Source organism: Brachypodium distachyon, chromosome 3 (genome assembly GCF_000005505.3).
Source record: "Brachypodium distachyon strain Bd21 chromosome 3, Brachypodium_distachyon_v3.0, whole genome shotgun sequence".
Classification (NCBI taxonomy): Eukaryota; Viridiplantae; Streptophyta; class Magnoliopsida; order Poales; family Poaceae; genus Brachypodium; species Brachypodium distachyon.
This window is the reverse complement of record NC_016133.3, coordinates 36,476,479-36,500,993: the sequence shown is the minus strand read 5'-3', so window position 1 is coordinate 36,500,993 and position 24,515 is coordinate 36,476,479. Positions and strand designations below refer to the sequence as shown.

General features: G+C 56.6%; 2 protein-coding genes across 2 annotated transcripts; both read right to left on the bottom strand.

The window, feature by feature from the left end:
• Positions 1 to 13,590: 13,590 nt before the first annotated feature.
• On the bottom strand, positions 13,591 to 14,822 carry LOC100838922 (transcription factor Sp8). The gene has a single exon (XM_003574341.4). The coding sequence runs from the start codon at positions 14,769 to 14,771 to the stop codon at positions 14,043 to 14,045; it is 729 nt and encodes a 242-aa protein (XP_003574389.1). The 5' UTR covers positions 14,772 to 14,822; the 3' UTR covers positions 13,591 to 14,042.
• A 2,202-nt stretch (positions 14,823 to 17,024) lies between these two features.
• Positions 17,025 to 21,807, bottom strand: LOC100838611. Its single transcript, XM_003574340.4, has 4 exons — positions 21,281 to 21,807; positions 21,060 to 21,198; positions 17,675 to 17,760; positions 17,025 to 17,436 (listed from the first exon to the last, which is right to left on the bottom strand). The coding sequence occupies exons 1-4, from the start codon at positions 21,539 to 21,541 to the stop codon at positions 17,311 to 17,313; spliced, it is 612 nt and encodes a 203-aa protein (XP_003574388.1). The 5' UTR covers positions 21,542 to 21,807; the 3' UTR covers positions 17,025 to 17,310.
• Between the last annotated feature and the right edge of the window lie 2,708 nt (positions 21,808 to 24,515).

Here is a 24,515-nt window from a genome sequence, read left to right as displayed (position 1 = left end):
TTTCTCCGTTACTAGCAGATTCATTGGGTACCATATTGCCAAGCTGATTTCCTTCGCATGCGCTGCATTTGTGGTCTATTTCACCTTTGGGGATTTTGGAGGACCAAACAATGAGAACAAATTTGCAGACTGGAATAAAGAGGAAGCTGAATCATGGCAAAATCCGAAATCATATGCTGGTGTCCTTACTGAAACGAATAATGTTCCTATTGGTCGAAGATCGGCATTTTTGCGCCTTGGTGATCCTTCAGCACCTTGGTCACCCTGGTTGACTACGAAGGAGGCCGATCTTGCTGAGTGTGGTTACTCAGAAGTTGATATTGAATACTCTAAGAAGGATTATCTCAGGATGTATAGGGCGCAACAAGGGGTTAAGGATTCTGTCCCATGTTCTTCTATCTTTGATCGTTTGTGATTGCCTGATTCTGTACATAGGAGTGGTACCTCAGTTTTCTGGCGAATCCAATTCCCGCCGTTGTCGCACCAGTGGCACCCGGGGTACCACCGCTGCGCGACGCGTGGCCCCCTCCCCCGGGTTCCCGGGGGAGGTCTCATCCCGGGGAGCGCCAACGAGCTTCCCGGCAAGCTACCAGCCCGAAAGGGGCTAGCGGGGCTTCCGGGAATATTCCCGCTTAGGCACCTCCCGGGAAGCTGCTTTCCAGGAGGAGGTTCCCGGGCGCGTTGGGCCTGGGTGCTTCCCGGGCCGACTTGCGGGGACTGGGGGTTCCCGGACGCGTGCCCCCGCCTCGGGTCGTGGGGCCCACTGGACAGCGCCAAACGGGCGCGGAACGCGCGGTCCCACAAAGGCAAGGAGTAAGGCGCGCGGCTCAGTAAACGAGCCGACCGACGGGTAGTTACCCGTCCGGTCCAAGGAACAGTGGTTGTCCAATCCTACCCTAGGGTCTTAGGCCCCTAGCAGCGGAGGTGGCACCCATGCATGCCACCAGCTCACCAAGGAGAGTTGCGTGCCTCCCCGTTGGACACTTGTAGCCCATGCACCGTGGCAGATGTGGCATCCCCTTGTGTATAAAAGGAGGACCCATGCCAACGGTCTAGGGGATTAGAAGGGGTTGACGGGTCAGACAGTTGGGAGGGGAGTCAGTTGGTCAGTTAGTTGGTGCGGACGAAGCTCGCTTGATAGATGCTTACTGGCTCCAGTAGGCAGCCAGCAGTGAGCGGTGAGGAGCGCCTAGCCACTGAGGGAAAGCCCGGGAGCTTGCCCGGCAACCTGTAAACCTTTGATCCGTAATCAATATCAGTTGAGACAGGCAGGACGTAGGGTTTTACACCTCCGGGTGGCCCGAACCTGGGTAAAAAACGTGCGTGCGTCTGTTCTTGGACTAGCGCGGACCCCTAGCACTTTTCCTTGCCGGCCCCGTAGGACCTCATCGCCCGTGCTGGCGATCATCTGGTCCCCACCCCAAACGCCCCTACCGAACCTAAAAGGGGGGACGTGGCTGCACGCCCCCGGTGTCGGAGCACCGAGCGACGACATCTGGCGCGCCAGGTAAGGGGCGCGGGAGTGGACAGCGCCGGAGATCGCCGGCAGCGCAAGTTCCCATCGGCATCGGCTTCACTCTTCTTCGTTGACGAGCCTTGTCACCATGCCCCCCAAGCGGGCTGGTGATTCACGCATAGACCCGCGTGAGGCCCCAGCGGCGCACACGCGGTCGCACGACGTGCGACCCGAGTCGGGAGCTCAAGAGAATCCCGAGTCCTCAAGGGTGCAGCAAACGCAGCTGCCTCCACCGCCTCCCCGACCGTCGACCGACAATCGGCCGAGGGGACCGGCTGCCCCCAGCGCCGGGGGCAGTCGGGCGAGCACGCATGGCGTCGCCCGGGCCAGCCAACGGGTGGAGTCGCGACCCGAGGATGCCCCGCGGCAGTGGCACCCGGAGCACGCCGCGTCACGGGCGACCCCTGGAGGTTCGCACCCTGCATGCCCGGAGGTGTCCGGGGCAAGGGCAGGAAGCAACCATTCAGGAAACCGGTTGCCCCCCGTGCGAACCCCGGCTGAAGCCATCGTCGCCGCGCGCGTCATGGTGCGGTACGAGCCGCAGCAGGGCACGCCAGCGCACGAGACGTGGGGCGAGGAGTTGGAAGCGCTTCTCGCCCTGGCCGCCCAACAGCCGCAAGGCGAGGGCGCCCCGGTAGGCTCCGGCCACGGGCCGAACTCAGAGCGCGAAGGCGCGCCGCCCACCTCGCGACAGGGGGAGAACCCTCCCCCTCCTCAGCGGGGCCTGGTAGACGGGGGCCCGGAGGGGTCCTCGAATTCATCGCCCACCGTCCCGGGGGGCGATGCGCGTGGCATCTTAAATGCCCGACAACAGGAGGATCTGCGCCCGCGCTTGGAGCGCCGGCACCCACTGGAGCAAGAAGATGCTCCCCTGGGCCCAGAAGACGGCTGCACCACGTTCGCGCGCGAGTTGCGGCGGGTGGTGTGGTCCCGTAAGTTCCGAGCGCCTGCGCTCGGTACATACGACGGGACCGCTAACCCCAAAGATTTTTTCCTGATCTATACGCTGGGAATGCATGCCATCGGCGCCGACGACAAGGTCAGGGCGAACTGGTTCCCGATGGTCCTGAAGGGATCAGCGCGAACCTGGTTGCTCAACCTGCCCGCCGGATCCGTCGCCACCTGGGCAGACCGGCACGAGCAGTTCGTGAGCGCGTTCCAGGACGGCTATAAGCGCCCGGGAACCATGCCGGAGCTGCACACCATCGTGCAAAAACCGGGAGAGACGTTGTGGGCCTTCGTCAACCGCTTCTCCAATCTCTCCTATTCTATCCCGGAGGCGAAGGCGGCCGCCATCATCAACACCTTCGCCATCAACGTCCGCGATCCCAAGATGCGTGAGAAGCTGAGCACGCATCGGATCCGGACGACGCAGGACTTGTACGCCTTGGCGCACAAGTGCGCCATGGCTGAGGAGGGGCGCCTAGCGCCCGAGCTGGCAGCCTAGGCTGCCGCGAGCCTGGGCGAGGGCTCGCAGAAGAAGGGTTCCCGTAAGCGCAGTGGGAAGCAAGTCCTCGCTGCGGACTCGGGGGCTCCTGCCGCGAGGCCCACGAAGAAGGCCTCGCCAGGGGGAGAATCTGGCGTGAAGCAGGGCGACGCGTCCCGCTGTTCTATCCACAACAACTCCACTCACGACGCGCAGAGTTGCCGCGTCCTGCAAGGGATCAAGCAGTGGCGGGAGCAGCGCCACGAGGAGCGCCGTGCCGCCGACGCCTGCTTCAATTGTGGCAACATTGGGCATCTCTCCCGAGATTGCCCAAACGACCCGAGAGCGGGTCCGAGGCCGGCCGGCGGGGGGCCGGCAGGGTCGAACCCCAAGGAGGGCGCAGCCAGCCCCTCGCTGTGCGGGAACGCCCTCCTCGCGGGCGCGACAGGGCGCGCGCCGAGGAGCAGCGCGAGTCCGACCATTCCGGCGGCGACGAGCTGGGCTTCCAGGAGCCTCGTGGCGTCACCTGCATCCATGGGGGATCTTACGCTCTCCCATCCCACGCTGCGGTGAAGCGCCTCACCCGCGACGTGTGCGCGCTGTTGCCGGATGCGGAGCCGCAACAACCGCTAAGGTGGTCGCACGTGCCGATCACCTTCAGCGCCGACGACCACCCGGTGCGACAATTGGGTTCCGGGGTAATACCCTTCGTCGTCTCGCCAATCATTAGCAATATAACGGTGACCAAGGTGCTGGTGGACAACGGAGCGGGGCTTAACCTCCTATCCGCCAGGCTGGTGGAAAAGCTCCAGCTACCGATGGAGCAACTGAAGCCCACCGAACCGTTCCGGGGGGTGAACCCCGGGATCGTGCGCCCGCTGGGACGCATCGCGCTGTCGGTCACCTTCGGGTCCCGGGAAGCATTCAGGACCGAGCACATAGTGTTCGACGTGGCGCATACCCCGTTGCCCTACAACGGGATCCTTGGCCGGCCGGCGCCGATCAAGTTTATGGCGGCTACGCATTGCGCCTACGGCGTGATGAAGATGCCGTCCGTTTACGGAGTCCTCTCCATCGCGTGCGATCTCAAAGACGCTGCTTGGTGCGTTGGCGAGGTCGTCCAGGCCGCTGCTGCAGCTGACGCCAGCGACGAAGGTGTTGTCGAGGACGACGCCCTGCCGGGTGATGCCCCGGCAACGAAGAAGGCCCGCGCCACCCCGCAAGGGCTAGCCGGAGGAGGCGCGGGCTCGAGCGCGCGTCCCGACAAGGGGCGGGGGCTCCGGGAGGAGGCCGCCAAAGTGAAGAAGCTGCCCCTCCAAGCCGGCGACAAGGAGCGCACCGTTACCGTCGGTGCGAACCTGACCGCCGAATAGGAAAGCGCCCTCGTCACCTTCCTCCGGGAAAACGCCAACGTGTTCGCCTGGGAACCGTCGGACCTTCCCGGAGTCCCCAGGGAGGTGATTGAGCATCGGCTCGCGGTGCGCCCGGACGCGCACCTCGTCAAGCAGAAGATCCGGCGGCAGGCACAAGAGCGGAAAGATTTCATCAAGCAAGAGGTAGGCAAGCTCAGGGCTGCCGGGGCGATCAGGGAAGTTTTGTACCCCACTTGGCTGGCTAACCCTATAGTAGTGCCCAAAGCGGGGAATAAGCTTCGCATGTGCGTAGATTTTACCGATCTTAATTGTGCATGCCCCGAGGATCCCTTCCCTGTACCCCGTATCGACCAGATAGTTGATTCTACCGCTGGTTGTGACCTGTTGAGTTTTCTGGATGCTTTCTCCGGCTACCATCAAATCAAGATGGCGGTCGAGGATGAGGAAAAGACAGTGTTTATCATCACGGTTGGCTGCTACTGCTATACATGCATGCCTTTCGGGTTGAAGAACGCGGGCTCCACATTCCAGCGCGCCCTGCGAGAATGTTTGGGGCCCCAGCTAGGCCGCAACGCGGAGGCCTACATGGATGACATCGTCATCAAATCGAAGCGTAGGGACTTGCTGATTGATGACCTGCGGGAGACATTTGGCAACCTTCGCAAGATCAAGCTCAGGCTGAACCCTGATAAGTGCACCTTCGGTGTCAACTCCGGGCAGCTTCTGGGTTTCTTGGTTTCACACCGGGGGATACAGGCCAACCCGACCAAAATAGAAGCCATCGAGAAGATGGAGGCCCCCCGCAAGGTGAAAGATGTCCAGCGCCTCAACGTCTGCGTTGCCGCGCTTGGACGCTTCATCTCCAGGCTGGGCGAGCGTGCCCTGCCTTTCTTCCGGGTAATGAAGAAGAAGGGTCCAGTCGACTGGACTGCCGAGGCCGAGGCGGCGCTCCAGGAACTCAAGTGATACCTGAGGTCACCGCCCATCCTCGTCGCCCCCAAGTTGGGCGAGCCGCTGCTACTCTACCTAGCGGCGACTGACCAGGTGGTCAGCTCGGTGCTAGTTGCCGAGAGGGAGGAAGACGTCCCGTGGATTGGGGCTGCGGCGCAGGGGGCTGAGCAGCCTCTGGCAACCACCTCAAACCCAGGGACCACCCCATAGCCGGCAAACTCGGCGCCACGGAAGCGGTTGGTGCAGCGACCGGTGTACCTCGTCAGTACGGTGTTGCGCGACGCGCGGACAAGATATCCGCAAGTACAGAAGCTCCTTCTGGGGATTCTCCTTGCGTCCCGCAAGTTGCGCCACTACTTCCAGGCGCACCGCGTCACGGTGGTGTCCGGGTTCTGCCTCGGGAGGACCCTCATCAACCATGAAGCCACCGGGAGGGTGGCCAAATGGAGGATGGAGCTGTTGGAGTTCGACCTCCACTTCGCTAACTCCAAAAGCATCAAGAGCACGGCCCTGGCAGACTTTGTCGCGGAGTGGACGTCCACGGGCGTAGAAGAAAGTGAGTCGGAGACCGGCCTTCCCGGCAAGCTGGACGAGGGCCACTGGGTCCTCTACTTCGACGGTGCGTTCAGTCTCCAGGGAGCGGGGGCCGGGGTCGTCATCGAGTCACCCACAGGGGACCAGCTGCGGTTCGCCGTCCAACTCGACTTCGCTAACTCCACCAACAAAACGGCGGAGTACGAAAGCCTGCTTGCCGGGCTGCGGGCTGCGGTCACCCTCGACATTAAGCGCCTGGTTGTTCGTGGTGATTCCCAGCTTGTGATCAACCAGGTGAACAAGGACTACGATTGCCCTCAAATGGCGCCGTACGTGGAAGAGGTCCGCAAGCTGGAACGGAAGTTCAAGGGTTTGCGCTTCGAACACGTCAAGCGGAAGGACAACTTCGCTGCTGATGAGCTGGCCAAGATGGCAGCAGAGCGTCGGAAGCCTCCGGCGGAGGGGTTCTGTCAGAAGCAACTGGCTCCTTCAGTCACCCCCCAGACGGCTGCCGGGGACGCCCCTCCGGCAACCGAGGGAACCCCTGCAGCAGCAGGGGTCCATGCCGCTGATATGGCGGCATGCATGGGCAGAGAAATTCCTCCCTGGGCGGAAGAGATCGCCCGCTATTTGAAATGGGAGGCTCTCCCGGAGGATGACGTCGCCACGGAGAGCGTAGCGCGGCGAGCCAAGATGTACACTGTGATAGACGGCAGTGTCTACCGCAGGCGTGCGAATGGTGTCAAACTCCTCTGCGTGCCGCAGGAAGAAGGGTGTGCACTGTTGGAGGACATACATCGAGGCACATGTTCACACATGTGGCCTCCCGGGCTTTAGCCGGCAAGGCTTTCCGGCATGGCTTTTACTGGCCCACGGCCCTGGCCGACGCAGAGCGGCTGGTGAGGACGTGCGAAGCGTGCCAGTTCCACTCGAAGAAGAGCAACCAACCAGCCCAGACCCTGCATGCCATCCCGTCCTCATGGCCGTTCGCGGTCTGGGGACTAGACATCGTCGGCAAGCTATCAAGGACGGTTGGCGGCTACGAATACTTGTTTGTGGCCATTGACAGGTTCTCCAAATGGGTGGAGGTGGAACCAGTGCGCAAGGTGACCGCCCAGGCGGCCATCAAGTTCCTTAAGGGCATTGTGTGCCAGTTTGGGGTTCCTAACAGCATCATCACCGATAACGGCTCGCAATTCACGAGCGCAGCGTTTCGCGCCTACTGCGAAGACATGGGCACTAAGCTGCGCTTCGCGTCCGTCGCTCACCCGAGAACCTACGGACAGGCGGAGCGAGCCAACACAGAGGTTCTGTGGGGGCTCAAGACGAGAACCTTTGACAAGCTCAAAGGCCAGGGGAAGCACTGGGTCGAAGAACTCCAGCCCGTGCTGTGGTCCATCCGGACCACACCTAGTCGGGCAACGGGCGAAACTCCTTTCGCCCTTGTCTACGGGGCAGAAGCGGTGCTGCCCCTCGAGCTCAAGTACGGATCTCCCCGAGTACGCTCGTACGACGACACCAGCCAACACGAGCAAAGGGTCAACGATCTAAACTTCATCGAAGAGCTTCGGTGCCGGACTGATGTGCGAACCGCGCGCTACCAGCAGGGACTCCGTCATTATCACGACAGACGAGTCCGTCCTCGGGGGCTCGAGAACGGAGACCTTGTCCTGCGCCGGATACAAGGAACGAAGGCCAGGAACAAGTTGACTCCGAAATGGGAGGGGCCCATCCGGGTAGTGCAGGTGACCAGGCCGGGGGCTGTCCGCCTGGAAACCGAAGACGGCTTGCCGGTGCCCAATAGCTGGAATATTGAACACTTGCGCAAGTTCTACCCGTGAAGCGGCGGAGCCCGACCCTCAGGTGATGCCTCCGATGCATACCTCTCGAACTAGTGTAACCGGGCAGCCCCCTTGTGTAAACCGCTAGTTAACTGTGAATAAAGATAAGTGTTTCACCCCTGAGCTTTGTTCTTGCCTTGTTCATTCGTGTGTTTTCCCCCTCTTGCCCCCTGCTTTAAATGCACAAAGGTGTCTTTCCCTACTTGGTTGTGAGCAAGGGGCTGCCGTGGCCCCGAAACGAAAACCCGTTGCCAGATCGTTCCGGCACTGGACATGCCGTTGGCAGACTTCCCGCAACGTGCATCACTGGACATGCCGTTGGCGGGCTTCCCGCAATGTGCACCACTAGGCGTGCGGTTGCTCGGCCTCCCGACGCCTGCACCGCGCAGTCGCTGCGCCCGGGAAGGAAACGCTCACATCCAAGTTTGTGCCGGGGGCTGGGAAGCAGGAGAGATGAGATTTATCTGATTTACCTGTGGTTTATCTGATTTACCTGTGTTACTTGTTTTCGTAAGTTTCGAAAAAAATTCAGCACCTCGGATCTGGTAAGAGTCTAACCTGCAGGAAAGGGAGGAATCTTGTACACTGTGGTGCCCGTGAGCTGCCCACGGGTCGCACCATACACCGGTGCCTTGTGGTGAGGGAGGACCGCAACACAAGGGGTTCACCGCACTCCGAGGCTTCTGAGTTGACGGCTGGCCGCCACGTGTGCCGTGGTTACCCGGTAAGCATGGCGGCGGAAACTGCGCCGCGTTCGGGGAAAAGGCGCCACGATGCCGCGCGGATCCGTCGCGCGCGGGTGGCAACCCCCCCCCACCCCCCCCCCCCCCCGTGTCTATAAAAGGCGCGCCCCAACCATGGAATTGCTCAGAGCGAAGCCGGGTTTGGGGCCGTGAAAGCAGGTGGTGCGACGGAGGCGCGGAGGTGGTGCTTCCCGCCGGCGCCTAGCACCGGCGGATGCGCCGCCATCGCGCCCCTGCCGCATCACCCCATTGGAGCTCCGTGCGCTGGACCTCCAGTTGCCGACGGAGCTCGGTCTCCGGAACTACCGGCTCCCGAGCAGCCTCCAGGGCTTGCCGGGCCAGCCGCGCCTCCTCTTCGGCGAGTCGCGTCTCCTCGCGCAGCCGGGACAGTTCGCGCCGCTCTCTCTCGACGGCCTTCCGCACCTCGCCGAGTTGATTCTTGGCGGAATATGAACAGGCCGCAAGCATCGAGAGCAGTTGGGCTCTGGTCCATTGAGGATCCGCCCGTGATGAATGGCCCGTATAATGATCCTTTGAATTTTCTTTAGGTTGAATGGGCCTTGAATCACCAGCATCAATGCATTGACCGTTACCACCGTCATTGCAGTGACCGTTGCGACCATCGGAGTTTGGCATGGTGGTCTTCTCCGACTACGGCTGTCGTCGCTCGGTGCTCCAGCACCGGGGGCGTGCAGTCACGTCCCCCTTTTAAGTTCGGTAAGGACGTTTGGGTGGGGACCAGATGATCGCCAGCACGGGCGATGAGGCCCTACGGGGCCGGCAAGGCAAAGTGCTAGGGGTCCGCGCTAGTCCAAGAACAGACGCACGCATGTTTTTTACTCAGGTTCGGGCCACCCGGAGGTGTAAAACCTTACGTCCTGCCTGTCTGAGCTGATATTGATTACGGATCAAAGATTTACAGGTTGCCGGGCAAGCTCCCGGGCTTTCCCTCAGTGGCTAGGCGCTCCTCAGTGATTAGGAGTTATCCCCGCGCACCCGTAGGGTACGGAACCGGCCGTTACCAAACGACCGGGCGTCATAAAGCTTCCACTGTTGGCAACGGGAAGCAACACTTTGCCCTTTCGCCTCCATCCTCTTCCGCATCTCGCATCCCTGCGCTCTTGCCAGCTTCCACCCTCGCTCCCCATGGCGCCCCCCACCACCAGAAAGGGGAAGGAGGTCCAGCCTTCGAAGAAGCCCACGACCAGCAAGACCGAGGCGGCACTCAAAGCGGCCGCCGCCAAGGACCAGAAGAGGCGGGAGATGCGCGCGAAAGTAGCCTTCTTCCGCCCCGGCTACAACGGCGAGGCGCTGGGGAAGCTCCGGCACGCCGTCGCCTCCAACTTCAATGAGCACGGGGAGACGCGGATCTTCCCGGCGGGCGTCGAACACCAGGATAACGACTTCCGGGTGTTCGCGCGCTTCCTCCTCTGCGGCATGGTGCCGCCCTTCTCTCTGTTCCTCCATGCGCTGATGGAGTCCTATCAGCTGCGGGTGGCTCAGCTCCACTCCACCTCGCTCTTCCTCCTCGCCACCTTCCAGTTCCTCTGCGAGGCGTTCGTGGGGGTGATGCCGTCGGTGGGGCTCTTCCGGCATTACTTTTACCCGCGCATCGACAATGCGAAGGCGATGTCGTCGGGGGTGGTTTTCCGCGCCCGCGACCAGATGAAGTCGGAGTTCATCGTCCGGTCGGGGAAGAAGATCGAAAAAGAGTGGCGGGGCGACTGGTGCTGGGTCCGAGTGGAGGACCCCCAGGAGTTCATCCAGCCGCCGACGGAGCTGCCGGTGCCCCAGATCGGCTGGCAGGATAGGTACCACCGCGACGCCGACCTCCTCCCCATCGTGGAGAAGATCAAGGCGTTGCGGCTAGCGGGGCTCACAGATGCCGACGTGGCGCGCACCTTCGTCCATCGGCGCATAGCCCCGGTGCAGCTGCGTTCCCGGCCCGCGTGGATGTACACGGGCTCCGGGGACAGGACACGCCTCCAGGCGGATGGCATGGACTTGGAGTCCCTCAAGACGTGGGTGAAGGGGATCTCCGGCGAGGTCTTCCAGTCGATAGAGTTCCCGCCGGGGGTCTCCGCTCTCCATGCCGGCGTCAAGGCGCTCAGCGACATCGTCGGCGCCTTCCCGCCCTGCAACGAGTGGGGGCTGATGGACGACACCCCCACCCGCGTCCCGCACGCTCCCCCGCAAGAACCCCGCGGGAAGTAGGTGCTTGAGGAGAGCGAGGGCGGGTCCGAGCCCAGCTGGCCCTTCCTCCGGTCGCTGGACGACGAGGCGGGCCAGGTGGCTGCGTCCCCGGAAGTCGTCGCCGTGGAGGACGACGACGAGGAAAGCAGCGACAGCGCGCCCCTGATCCTGAGAAGGTCGAGGGCGTTCGCGGCGGCCGCAGCCACTTCCTCAACAGCGACGTCCGCCCCGGCAGCGGCCCCCAACCTGGCAGCGGCCGCTGCTCCTGGGGCGCCCGTTGGTACCACGACGGCATCCGCGGCAACAGGGGCCGCGAGTGCCTCGGTGGCGGCCTCTGTCTTGCCGGCGGCCGCCAGCTCCGCGGCGGGAACCGGCCCCAGGGTGCTCGCCGGCACCCCGGCAACGTCAGCACCTGCGGGGGCCATTGGCGCCCCGGCGACGGCCTTCGCTCCGGTAGCGAGGGCCTCCGTGAGCTTGGCGCCCGCTCGCGGGGTCTTCTGGGGCTTCGCACTCCGGCGCAACCCTCCGAAGTCCTCCTCGCCGGCGGGCGCCAACAAGAGGGCGAGGAGTGATTGCCCGCCCGGCTCGCCAAGCAAGAGGACGCGCGCGGACGCTGGCGGCGCCACCAACCCCGCTGCGTCGGGGGCCCGCGTCGGCGCGAGCGCGCCCCTTGGTGACCCAGCCCAAGCGGAGACAGAGCCGGCACCAGGTATGTCTTCGTCGATTCCCTGCAACTGCAATTCTTGCTAGCCAAATTCACAAACATGCCCCCGCCGCGACGGACACAGCGGCAGCAGTGGGGACCGCCGCCGCGCGGCGGCACCCGCTACGCGCCAGAAGCCGCGGACGTGTCCGGCTAGGGCTCACCCGCCGTCCAGCAGGGGACGACCCCCGCTGGAAGCAGGGAACCCTCTCCAACCCCAGTGTCCCGGAGCCTGGGCGCGGGGGAAGTTGTCGGGGAAGGACGGCAAGACCCCCGGGAGCAAGTTGGCGACCCCGCGCCCAGCTCCACTTCAGCAGCTGGGGCTTCGTCATCCTCGGGGGCTCTCCCCGACACCGACCTCGGCACCCTCGCCGGGGTTGCTTGGAATCCTCTTACCTGGGATCCGAGTGTCTTCGAGCGGGGGCACCGGTTCCTGAACGCCGTCCGGGACCAGCAGTTCGCCTTTGTCACCTCCTACAACGAGGTGAGGAGCGCCACACCGTATTAGGCCTGCCGGAATGCTATCCATTGTCGCTTCTGCCTCAAACCGGGACACACTTACTGGTTCTGCCGACAGCGTACTCAATCAGCTACTAATCATACTCGCGCCACATCAACCCAATCAGAGCGATTTGAGATTAGACCTAAATTCCTGGCGCCCTCTTTATCGGAAGGGCCAATGGGAGCTGTGGCCACGTGGTTTCGATCGACCGCTACATCACCGGGAGCTAATGGGGCACCCCCGATCTTTGCCTCATTTGCTGCGTGCTTTGATTCTACTTCTAGGAGCGATACTAGCACCCCTGCGATACATGTGCAATCGAAGAAACCCCATAGCACTGTTGAATCCGGCGACTCCGCCGATGCTACTAAGCCATTCCTCTCATCCATGGCAAACTTCCCTGTCAGCCCTGCGCCTTTCCTCCCCGGGCTCTACGATGTCGTCAAGGTCGCTGGCCAGCCGCAGCAGCGCCGGTACCACCTCACAAGCCGCGTCGTCGGCAAGAATGAGGACATGGCCATCGCCACCATCACCCAGCCTCTCCCGCCAGATGAGCCCTTCCTAAATGTTTATCTCGGCTAGGGATTTGAGATGCTCCGATCGAAGGAACTAAACTGTTTTGTTTGTCGCCTCGTGGTGGCTAATTTAATTGCGTATTTTAAATTTTCCGGAGAAGATGTAATCTGGTAGCGACCAGGAACATCTCCAGCTGGTGCATTTCCGGAGAAGGTGTAGCACTGCTCCCTCCGTCCCATAATTCTTGTTGCTGTTTTAGTATAAAATTAAACTAAAACAGCGACAAGAATTATGAAATACTAGTTTAGTTTTTTTATTCATGCAGCATTTCTGTGCAACTGGGTGGCGACTAAAGAGTTATTTTGCTCCTGTTAAATAAAAAGGAATTGTTTTGCTTGTATCATGTCAGTTAAGGTAGCGTGGCAGTGGGCTGCAGAACTGCACGCAGCATGATCACACGTACCGGACACGACCCACGATTGCAGCCGACGATGCATGGGCCTTTTTGCAGGTCTGTTAAAATAGTTGGGCCTATCTTTTTCGGCCCGTGGGGAAACAAGAAATGTGTTCCTCGCTTGATGCCTGGATCTGCCACCCGCCGCACCGCCCGTCCGCCCGGCTGCCGCGTCGCCGTCAACCAACCGGCTATGGTGAAGCAAGGCGTCGGCGCTCCGATCAGATCATCATCCGTCTAATCTCGGAGGACGCTGGTATTTTACCCATTCGTATGGCGCCAGTGCGCCAGTGAGCTCTTCCATTCTTCTTCTTCTTCTTCCTCCCTTTGGCCGGCCCATCATCCCCCCTTATTCCTCGCGTTTGTTCCCTATAAAACTAACGGGGAACTGTCCTAGCGTTAGATTTTTTTTTTCCGATAGAATAGTTTTTATTTGTTCAGTGTGTCTTGATCCAAGTGGGGTGGTAACATGCCTGCATGCTTCACGTACAGCTCGCATTTTTATCTCTTTTTCTTGCTCCCAATTTCATACCCATGCGATGCAATCGATTAGTGTCTCATTGCGGTGCCCTGTGAAAGGTATTACTATATTCATTGTAATCAACTATTGCACCCCGTTTCACGCCAAAAAAGAAAATACTAGTCGATGCCAGTTGCAAATGCACATGATCGCAACCACGGGCAGGTGCACAGCAAATCATCGACATAGGCAACAGCACACGAGTTTATTTTTTAAAGATGAGTAACGTGCGAATTAACATGACATCGATAAGTCAACTAAGTTAGCGCTGAAATTAGATGCTACACATCCCTCGTGGAATAGGAACGGGAATACTGATTAAGGTTGATCGAGCAGCATTAGTTGATGATCGAGCTGAGCAGTACAGTAATTAAACAGGCAACATCATTCCTCCAAGCTCGCTCGATCTGTGTAGCATCACGATCGATTCTGATTATTAGTAGAGTACAGAAAGAAATTGACCTTTTATTCTCAAAAAAATACTCCATATTAAGCACTGCAGTAGTGCAGTAGGCGCGCGATTGATTGTTAATACTAGCAGATTAGAACTTAAGAACTTAATTTAGTAGAGCAGTAGTAGTCATTCACCGACGCCTCCCCAGGCGATCGATCCGGATCCTTTCGGGTCATCCGTCGTCTCCTTCCTCAGCTCCAGATTACGTCCGCCGCCGTACGTAATCCGTCCTCTCCATCACCCTGCTTCCAGCCGGCGCGCCTCCTATGTTACAGTACAGCAGACCGCAGATGAGATGGCCGAGATCAAGGTTGTGTCAGCACGCCGGCACAAAGGACGCCGGAGAGCCACAGGCGACCTGGTCCTCCACGTCGTCTTCCTCGGCGTCCCAGAGGAAGCTGGCGTAGGAGGCGAGCACGTGGCAGTCGTCGGGCGCGGCCTGGACGGCGCGCTGGAAGTATCCCTCGGCGCGGTCCTTGCTGCCGTCCCTATACGCCTGGCCGTGGCCCTGGCCGGCCTCCCAGAGCGCGCGGCCGTAGAGGCTGAGCAGGTCGGCGTCGGCGGGGGAGGCGAGCATGGCGCGCGCGTAGCAGTCCTGGGCACCGGGGAGGTCGCGCTGCACGTCGTGGAGGAACTTGCCGTAGTTGCGCAGCAGCAGCGGGTTGGACGGGTCCAGGCTCAGCGCGCGCCGGTAGTGCTCCCCCATGCCGGCGCTCTGGCCGCTCCCGCCGCCGTTGCCGCCCCCGCCGCCGCCGTTGCCGGATCTGTTGTCGTTGTTGCCGTTGCCGTTGCCCGGGCCGGCGAAGAGGCAGTCGTTGTCCCTGTCGAGGGTCCGTGGGCGGGGGAGGACGGTGGCGGCGGAGGATGTTGCCGCTGCGGCGGCGGTGGCCATGGATCCGAGGAGGTCGTGGGCGTCAGATCTGGCGCGGCGGAGCGGGAGCACGCGGGGCGCGGGGGAGAGGGTGGGCAGGTTGTGGTGAGAGCGGCGGCGTGGGCGGGGGGCGAGGGAGAGGGAGCGCGTGAGGGACGATGTGGCGCCTTCCATTGCTGCCTGCCTGCGCGTGCGGTGTCCTGGGGTACTCGGAGGATGGGTGCCCGCTCTCTTTTATATACAGCGAGGCGTGACGTACGAGAGGCAGAAGACGACGGCGAGATTGACGGCGTCACTCACTCGAGTTATATTCCACGCGTCCACTGTGCCCGTCCCGTCCGTGAAGGAGAGGGAAGAGATCGAAAGAGGAGAGCACGTGAGTGTAGGGGACTGGGGGGGACACGTGTTTGCGGCCGGCGGCGCCGCGCGCGGGTGGGCGGCCACGACCCACGACGCGAGACCACGGCGAGCGCTGCTGGTTTTCCGGTGGCGGGACATGGGTTACCGCGCGTCTCGATCGGGACCCTGCGTCTGCAAGTCGGGTTCATCATTGTCGCTCTCTCAAATTCGGGAGAAATTGTCTCAGATTTGTGATTAAAGACAGGAAATGAAAGAATATCCGACGGCCCAGAATGGTTGTGATTTCGGCGCGCATATGTCCAACCAAGCTTGGCTGCTTAGCTATCCGACCCGGCCGCGTCCTCCATGGTGGCATGGTGCACGCCTCCTGGGCATGGCCCATGAATGACAGTTATCGTAGATCCAAAACGAGCTTATCCAGGGACCCATGGACCCATGCATATTGTTCGATCCATCGAGAGTCCGACACAGCTGGTCTCTCTCCCTCTTCCTCCTAGTCCTGGTTGATGGGCCAGTAGCGCCATTATCATGTACGGCCGGGCTGATGATCGGCGATCGCGCATGGTTAATTTAAGTTGGGAAAGGTGCATGCAGGACACGTACGTACGTACGTGCCTCGCGCAACGTGCTAGCTAGTCCGGGCTGCGGCAGACAAATGGTCCAGTGAGTGATGAGCTGTGTAGTTTGTCGTTTCAGTCCAGTGATGGCATTGGGGTAACTCGATCCATGTAGTCCAAGTCCATATAAAAATGGACTGTCCGACCTGACACTGAAAAGATTCACTTGGACTTCAGCAGATATCAAACCGTGGTTTATTATCTTCTTTTAAGGCCAAGTTTTAATCTCACCCCGGTAGTGATCGAGGGAACAATGGGACTATAAATTTTCTTCAATCTTCTAACTTCCATACTTGATACTTGCAAGGAATTTAACAACCGAACAAGACCTACGCAATTTTTTCTTTCAGAAACATCAATTGCACTGTACACAACATCTGCAGAAGACCATTGACGCCTCGCTAACCACTTCAGCGGTAAGCAAACAGTTTACCGAACTAACAGCAAAGTAGAGATGTCAGACTAAAACGATGAAATCCTTAGCTACACAAGTTCAACAGAGGAGCAAGAGCAATGTAAGGTGAAGTATCAGTTCTAGTGGGCGGACACAAGTACCGGGCCTCAAAACCACAAAACTGCTGCAACGTGAAGTTTTCTTAGCACCGGACCTCTCCTAATAAAGAAAGAAGAAGAAAAAGCACCGGACGTCACTTTCCCCAGTCCTGGCCGCCTCCTGCTTTTCTTCTCTGTTGCTTGCTACTTCCTCCCCTGCTTCGTTTCCTCCGCCGATCGTCCACTGCCAGATTTTCTTGAGTTCCCCTCATCTCCACCGCCGGATTATGCCAGCGGCATCCTGATTGGCCTCCTCGTCATCCCTACAGCCACCACGCTGGATTCCCATCCTCATCGTCTGCCTCCTCCTCCCGGCCGCTACCGGCAGCGCGGCCTCTCTCCCTCCAGTAGGCCTCCTCCTCCCGACGGCGCCGTGTCCGCCCCCTCCCCTCCCCGAGTCGGCCTCCTCCCAGATTCGCGACGTCTGGAGGTGAGGCCCTCCTCCTCCCGCCTCGGCCTCCTTCAGATCTGATCGCAACGAGACGCACCGTGGGCGACGACTGACGAGGCGCGTGGCTGCAGCTGGGGTCCACCAAATTGTCTACGACCTTCTTAGAACCGGAGCAACAACTTGATTCCGTTCCAAGGAAATTTTCTTAGCACCATGGTGCTCCAAGGTTGGCGTTGACCAACATTGGCCATGCACCGGTATAGCACGGTCGCTAGGTGCAGTTCAAGTGCTGTATCGCCGCAACGCACCGCATAATCATCGAAATTACTTCACACATGACGATTTGCGTCCGATAAACCCATCTATCTATCCATTCTCAAGCGAGCGCACCCAAAAGAAATTGATCAACCATCATTACAGTGCGAAGCGCAGAATTCGATCCCACGACCACATTATAAACTCAACATAAAGATAAATTCAATGCAAATTTGAATGTCAGCGTGACTGTAAGCCCTGTAAATAAGAACTCCTGAAGACTTGTGATTATCAACTGCATTGATTTATACTTGCATATGTAGTACTCCCTTCGTTCCATAATTCTTGTCGGAATCTTACATGTATCTAGACACTTTGTAAGATTAGATACATCCATTTTTGGTTGAATTTGAGACAAAAATTATGGAACGGAGGGAGCAGATAGGTTACATACATCTGAGCCATCTAAAATTTCCTCGAGTATTCTCACCGTGCCACTACCACGCATGAAAGAGAAGCACAAGTCACACCACAATGCCTACTGGAGTTTCTTGGATCTTGGAGCCGGAGATGAGGATAGATCCCTGCTGGACGATCTGATGATGAAAAGAACCGTCTCCATCAGCATGCCGCCCACCACTCCCAAGATGCCTCCCGCAGCATTCTGAAAACAAAAAGAAACAAAAACAGCTATGTGTTATATTCAGAGGTAATCTACGCACACCAACATCAAATTCATATAATGCAGCCTTCCTAATTTGCTTCACCGTAGTGTCTTGCAGGATGGGGTTGGATCATGGATGCAGTATGAGTAAAAGCACAGAGTTGAGAGAAAAACTACTCTCTGGCTGCAATTACACCACGGAAGCATCAGCAAGTAATGATCATTCTTATGGACTTACCATTACAGGACTATTGCTGAACAGAGCTCTGAAAGCTGCAAATCCGACCAAATAACCCGTGAACATTATAACCACAACGTGCAGACCTGAAAATAGAGAAACATTCCATGAACCAGGGAAACTACAAAAAAGTCTTTGCAATAGAAGCTCAGAAGTTATCACACTTGCTGAATGAGCTGTATCTTGGGCACTTAAATTTGGGACGGTTGAACTATGGAGTTATCACACTGCTCCCAAAGGTTGCGGGGGCGACCAATATTAAGCAATATCGTCCGATTTGCTTGCTGAATGTCATTTTTAAGCTCATCACTAAGATCTTGACGATCCGTTTGACGCCGGTGGCGGCTCGCATTGTGAGTAAGGTGCAGACTGCTTTCACCCCTGGGCGATTTATTTTGGAGGGTGTGGTCCTCATTCATGAGATCCTTCATGAACTTGATAGGTCCAAGGAAAAAGGGATAGTCTTGAAGTTGGACTTCAAGAAGGCTTACGACAAAGTAAGGTGGCCGTTTCTGGTGGAGGTTTTGGAAGGGGGGGGGGGGGGGTTCAATGCCCGATGGATTGGCTGGATCCGAGCGGTGGTCGAGTCTGGAAAGGTTTGCATTAATCTGAATGGCGAGAACGGGGCCTTCTTCCGCACGTTCAAGGGGTTGCGGCAATGGGACCCGCTGTCCCCTTTGCTCTTTAATCTCGTGGGAGATGCCTTGGGGGCAATGCTGAAAGCAGCCAAAGAGGCGGGGCATGTGGAGGAGCTGGTGCCTCATCTCATCCCGGGAGGGGTGTCTCACCTGCAATATGCGGATGATACGGTGCTTTTCCTGAGGTATGATGATCAATCTGTCCGTAACGTGAAGTTCCTGCTGTATTGTTTTGAGGAGATGTCGGGTTTGAAGATCAATTACCATAAAAGGAGGTGTTTGTGCTTGGGGTTGAGGATGACGAGCAACGACGCATTGCTAACATCATGAACTGTCAGGTGGGGGTATTCCCTCTGAAGTATCTTGGTATTCCTGTGGCTCCAAAGAAGTTGACTATTGATCAGCTAGCGGTGGTTGTTCAGAAAGTTGAGAAAAAATTAGAAAATTGGCAAAGTGTGGATCTGTCCTATGGGGGAAGAAAGATCCTGATTGATGCATGTTTGGATAACGTGCCCACTTATCTCATGGGTTTCTATAGGCTGCAGGAAGGGCTGCATGTTCAGATTGATTCAATTAGGGCCAAGTTTTTTTGGGAGGGAATTGGTAAAAAAAAGGAAATACCATATGATCCAGTGGGATGATTTGTGTAGGCCCAAAGAATTTGGAGGGATGGGGTTTATGAATAGTAGAGTCCGGAATATTGCGCTTCTTATGAAATGGATTATGAAGTTGGAGAGCGGAGTGCAGGACCTTAGTTGCCAGCTCTTGAGGGCTAAATATCTTGGGGAGGCGGGCTTCTTCCAATCAGTTGGGGCAGGGGGTTCCCAATTCTGGAAGGGCTTGCATGCGGTTAAGGAGTGGTTCCGTTTGGGAAGCGCCTATGAGGTGGGCAATGGTAAATGGGTGCGGTTCTGGGAAGATGTTTGGGTCGGGGAAACACCTCTTTGTGTTCATTTCTTCCGTCTGTTTAGGTGCTGCGAACAGCAGGGGGACACGGTGGCGCAAGTGCTCGGGGATAATGGCATTCACCTTTCTTTCCGAAGGACGTTTGGAGAGGCCGAGCAGGTGGAATGGGCTGAGCTCTGTGGGGTGTTAGATTCGGTGCTGCTCTCTGATACTCGAGACCGCGCCTTCTGGTGCCTTACTAAGAACAAGTGTTATACTACCCAGTCACTATATTCAGCTATGCTTCACTCGGGTGTGAAAGACCTGGAGATGATGGATCTCTGGCATGCAAGCATTCCTCTGAAGCATAAGATTTTTGTGTGGCTGAGCATTCGTGGGAGGATCCAGGTGACCGAGGAGTTGGCCAAGAAGGGCTGGTCCGGTGAGAGGGGTTGTCAATTGTGTGGGGCGCCTGAAACGTCCGATCATCTTCTCTTCCTGTGTCCAATTGCCTCCTTCATGTGGCATATTCTTAAGGAAGCGTTTGGGTGGCATAGGGTACCTTCTTGCTTCGGTGATTTCAGGGAGCTTTGCTTGTTGCGGGGTGGACCTTGCAGGCATAAATGGTGGTCGTTGTTAGCTGCTGTGGATTGGTCATTGTGGCTAACAAGAAATGATTTGGTTCCGCTTCAGGTGGTCTTCAGGATGTTGGGCTTCCTTACTGGGTGGAAGGCTCTCCTTCATGAACAACGAAAAGAGCCAACTCTCAAGCTGATCGCTCAGGTGCTCGCGGTTCTGCAAAGGTGTGTTGATGAAGACAGAAATCGTAGGAGGCTGGAGCTGGATGCTCAGGTGTAGCTTTTTGCTGTGTGCTTGTGCTGGAATGTTGGATGGTTGCTTGCTGTTTCTGTGTGTGCTGGTGCTGGAGTGTTAGGTGGAGGCATGTTGGTCCTGTGTGTGCTGTTGCTCCCAGACGGTGGCCGGCTGTTTTGTTTTTGCTTTGGGACCTTGTTCTGAGACTTGTGGTTTTCTTAATAAAGCTGGGCGAGAGCCTTTCTCTAAAAAAAAAATAGAAGCTCAGAAGTAAACAACACAGTATGCTAAGAGGATAAGTGTGCTTCTTAGTTTTTACTGCTCAATTACATCCAGGCTTTTTTTTTTGACCGGAAACTGTAGGGGAGGCCCCCATAGCACATTTTATAAAAGAAAGAAACCATACTCAACAATTTAAACTTGGATTAATTTTCAGGAACAAAGACATCATCAGTAACCAATTTGTCATACCAACCAGGAAGAAAACAAATAAAATTCAATATGTCATTGTGCTTTTTAAGTTTCGGTAGCAGGTATACTAGGTCCTAAAAAAGTGGTCCTTGACTTGTGCTAACTGATCCGCCAATCCTGAAAATGCAGATTCCATACATGTATGCAAGCCAGCCATGGGCAATTGAAGTTTTCCATCATCCATCGTAAGCCATTAGTGTCATTTGTGTGGCAACTAGCACATACAATTTAGTCGAACAAACTTGTATGCTTCATCAACTACTCCCTCCATGATCCTAAATTCTTGTCGTTGTTTTAGTTCAAATTTGAACTATTGCGTGTATATTTTTCAAGTATGTTTGTGGTTAACGCTAGTCTATGATCTATCCCCACACGAAGCCTGATTACAGCTTTTTTTACCCGACTGATTACAAGTCTGCATCTGTTCAAATTGACAAACTTCCAATTCTGAAAGTGCGGCCATTGTATCCTAGCAATCATGCTTATATGCAGGCTTAGTGTTGTTTCCAGACAAACAATAAATATCCAGTTTAGCAGCAACGAATCAACGAAAGAGTAATGAATACGACTGTTGGTACCAAATCCAAGCTGATCCTTGTAGGATGAGAAGGGCTCAGAGTTGTCCTCCTTGGGCGCGACGTCCCTAACGAGGTCGGCGTACTCCTTCCTCTCCTGCATCTCCCGGAGCTTCTCCAGCCTCGCCTTGAGCTCATCGCTCTACAACCAAAGCAAATCAAAAACCTACCCCAGGCTACAGGCAACACCACCCAACAGAGACCACGAGCGCTGTGCAACTGACCTTCTCGCGGGGCTTGGGGCTGAGCAGCACGAACTGGGCGTCTCGCAGGAGCTGGCGGAGAGGCGGGCGGTCAGGGGAGGAGTCGGCGCACCAGATGGCGCGGATGGAGCGGTAGGGGACGGACGGCTCAGAAGCGAGGGCAGAGGCGAGGTCCCGTAGGTCGGCCGCGAGATCGGCGGAGGCGGCGGCGGAGGAGAGGAAGGAGCGGATGGGATCGGTCGCGGCGAGGACGAGGCCCGGCGTGGCGGTTGCGCCGGACATGGCTGCTGCTGGTGTTGCTTCAGATTTGGGCGGCGGCCATACGGGCTACGGCGATAGACAGGAGTGATGATGACTGGGGTCTGGGGCGGCGGCCGATGGGCTAGAGGGGATGCCGGCGGTGACTAATTGCGGAGGCGGTCCACGGCCAGGGGTTCAGATGGCTGATTTGGTGGTGGCCGTGTGATCGTGCTGGGCTCGGACAGAAGTTGAGACTTGAGATTTGAGAACTAGTCACGGGGAGTTCAGGCTTCACGGCGACGCCTCCTTCCGTCAGATCGTCACCAAAGCCTCTCCAACTCATCAGGGTCTTTAACTTTCCGTTCAATTTAGTTTTTTTTTAAAAACTTCTTGTTCAATTTCCCAGTTCGTTGTATTTGAAACCATTCTACGTATACTACACATCTCCAACGGGGAGACCCATTTAACGCATACCGATCCGTTTCGGTTCAAAAGGACAAAAGCCAACGACCCATTTCAACGGCCGTCTGCTTTTCTGTTTGCTGCGACCCATTTCCAACCCTAATTTGTTTGGTACAGGTTTGAATCTGGATGAACAACATGTTTGCATTGCGTTTGTCCTCCCCTAACCCACATGTATATGACCAATAAGGCAGACCAAATAGGTGACCGTGTTGGGGCATCATTAGACCCAAATGGACAAAATCCTCTGATCTATCCGGGTCGCAACCCAAACAGATCAAAACGGACACTCTTTTTGTACGATTTGGGTCTCCCGTTGGAGTTGCCCTTATGGCGTTATTCCCCTCGTTGGTAGCATTGTTGTGGAGTTTTGAAATCTTGTCCACCCCTAATAGCTCTGTAGGTCAAAGTCTCAATCAGACCGTATAGATCACGATGACAACGTCTTTGTCGTCGATTCATCTCTAAATGCATCATCTCGTATTTCCCCTCTATCGTGTTTGTGTGCGTCCTCGTGCAGTGGCGTACCCAGCCATGGTAATTGGGTGGTGTGTGCCCCACCCAATAAATTTTGAAATCCCTTTTCATCGGTAAAACTTATCGAAGAATTATAAAAAAAATAGAACTGGGGTGTTTTTGCTCCATCCAATATTAAAAATGCAGTGTTTGTCTCACCTAATATTGAAAACCTGGAAGCACCATTGTCTACACGTTCGTTATATCTATTTGTATCCATATTTTTTTACTTAATTAAAAAAGTTCAGGGTAGCTAATAACCGTTGTAGTTCATGAACTATAAATGCTGCTGTTATCTTGTTAAGTTATTTTCGATCATTTCGAAGATTGCTGTTTGATCGAGGTGTATTTCGTTTGTGTTAGATCTTCATGTCACACACTAACGAACAGGCCAGGCCACGAGTTTAAGGGTCCGTTTGTCTGGAATTCTTGAAGCCGTTCCAACAGCTTCTACCCAATGAAATCCGAAGCCCAAACAAATAACAGATTTTGTCCGAATTCTCGTAGCCGCTCCACACAATACACAGCAAGCTGAAAGCTGGGGGAATGGGTGTTTCCTGCAGCTGCCGCGTCACCAAATCATCCCGTATAACGAAATACCCACGAATTCACATGTTACCTACCAATTGACACAAAACGGTTCAGTTTCTATTTTGTTCTCGCCCGGCCACATCCCGAACAGAGAGCCCGTCAAAACATCTCGCCTCTAGCGTCGCGCACCTCACCTCACCTCACCGGCGCCGCCTCCGGCCGATCTCCCCTCACCGGCGCCGCCGTACGACCTCCTCCTTTCGCCGGACTTGACGCCCCGAGCCCTCTCTCCTCCAGCCCCGAAGCCGGCGCCCCCCTCCCCTGCTCCTCCGGATCCCGACCCCCAGCTCCCGCAGGCCTCGACGACCCAGCTCCGGCCGGCCCCGAAGCCCCAGCCCTTGCTCCTCCGGCTCCGAGGCCCCCAGCCCGTGCTCCTTCGGCCCCGACGGCCCCAGCCCCTGCTCCTCCGGATCCCGAACCTGCAGCTCAGCCCGGGCGTGCGCACGTCCACGGGAACCACGGCGGACGGCGGCCGCGCGCTCGCTGGCTTCAGCATGAATCGGCGCCTCCGCTCCTGTGTGCTGCACTGCTGCTCCTCATTCCCTGTGTTTTCTCTTTCTCTCAAATTTAGGCAAGTGGAGTAATTTTTTGATCTGAAGTAATTGTTGTTGCAATCACTAGCACTTCACGGATCTGCTGCTGCAATCACTAGCACTTCGGCCTGAAGGGACATTTTCTGATCTGATCTGAAGTACTCCCTCCGTTGTATACTGCACCTGGTGGCAGTACATTCCAACTATGATTTTACTACTATTTTGGTTACGACGAAAGTAAAGAATATGTCATACTAAGCACTGAAAAATACAAATCCAGCCAAAAGTTAGTCATATGCAGCAAAAACGGCTCTTAAATGTGTTGTTTACAATTATAACGATGTAGTGAGCGCTTAAACTTAATCTACAAAACCTACAGAGTCATTCAGGTCATTTCAGCACATTTCAGTTGCAGCCGCAGCAGGACCAGCCGCACAAACAAACAGGCATCAGACAGTTCCAACCTTCTAGCTGCAGCTGGCAATCACAGCTGATTCTGAAATCTGCAACTATAGAATCTGCAGTTGTGAAGCTGCAGCACAAACAAACACAACCTAAGACTTTAAGTTATTTTCGATCATTTCGAAATTTGCTGTTTGATTGAGCACCATGTGGAGAGGTAAATTTATGCTCCTCAAACCAGCTATGGGACGTACAAACTCGTTGGCTGTGTCATTTCTCATGCCTTGATCAAAAGGGGATAGGATGCTACTAGATCTCATTCTCATCTTTTCTTTAATTTCTCCGAACCTTCTGCTTCAAACTTGAGCACAAAGCAACGGTCAAATTGTTTTTCTAGGATAAACAGTCAAAATTTCGATCCCCAGTATCCGGTGCGAAAAACTCATGCGCTTTGTCATGCGGGCGATTGGCCTAAAACCGCGTTCTGGAACCAGCAGTGAGGCAGGGGCAGT

Coding starts and splice junctions, on each gene's coding strand:
- LOC100838922 (XM_003574341.4), bottom strand. CDS start 14,771: ATGGAAGGCGCCACATCGTCCCTCACGCGCTCCCTCTCCCTCGCCCCC.
- LOC100838611 (XM_003574340.4), bottom strand. CDS start 21,541: ATGTCCGGCGCAACCGCCACGCCGGGCCTCGTCCTCGCCGCGACCGAT. Junction 17,761..21,059: donor CAAGGATCAGCTTGGATTTG/GTACCAACAGTC, acceptor CTCTATTTTCAG/GTCTGCACGTTGTGGTTATA. Junction 17,437..17,674: donor TCAGCAATAGTCCTGTAATG/GTAAGTCCATAA, acceptor TTTTGTTTTCAG/AATGCTGCGGGAGGCATCTT.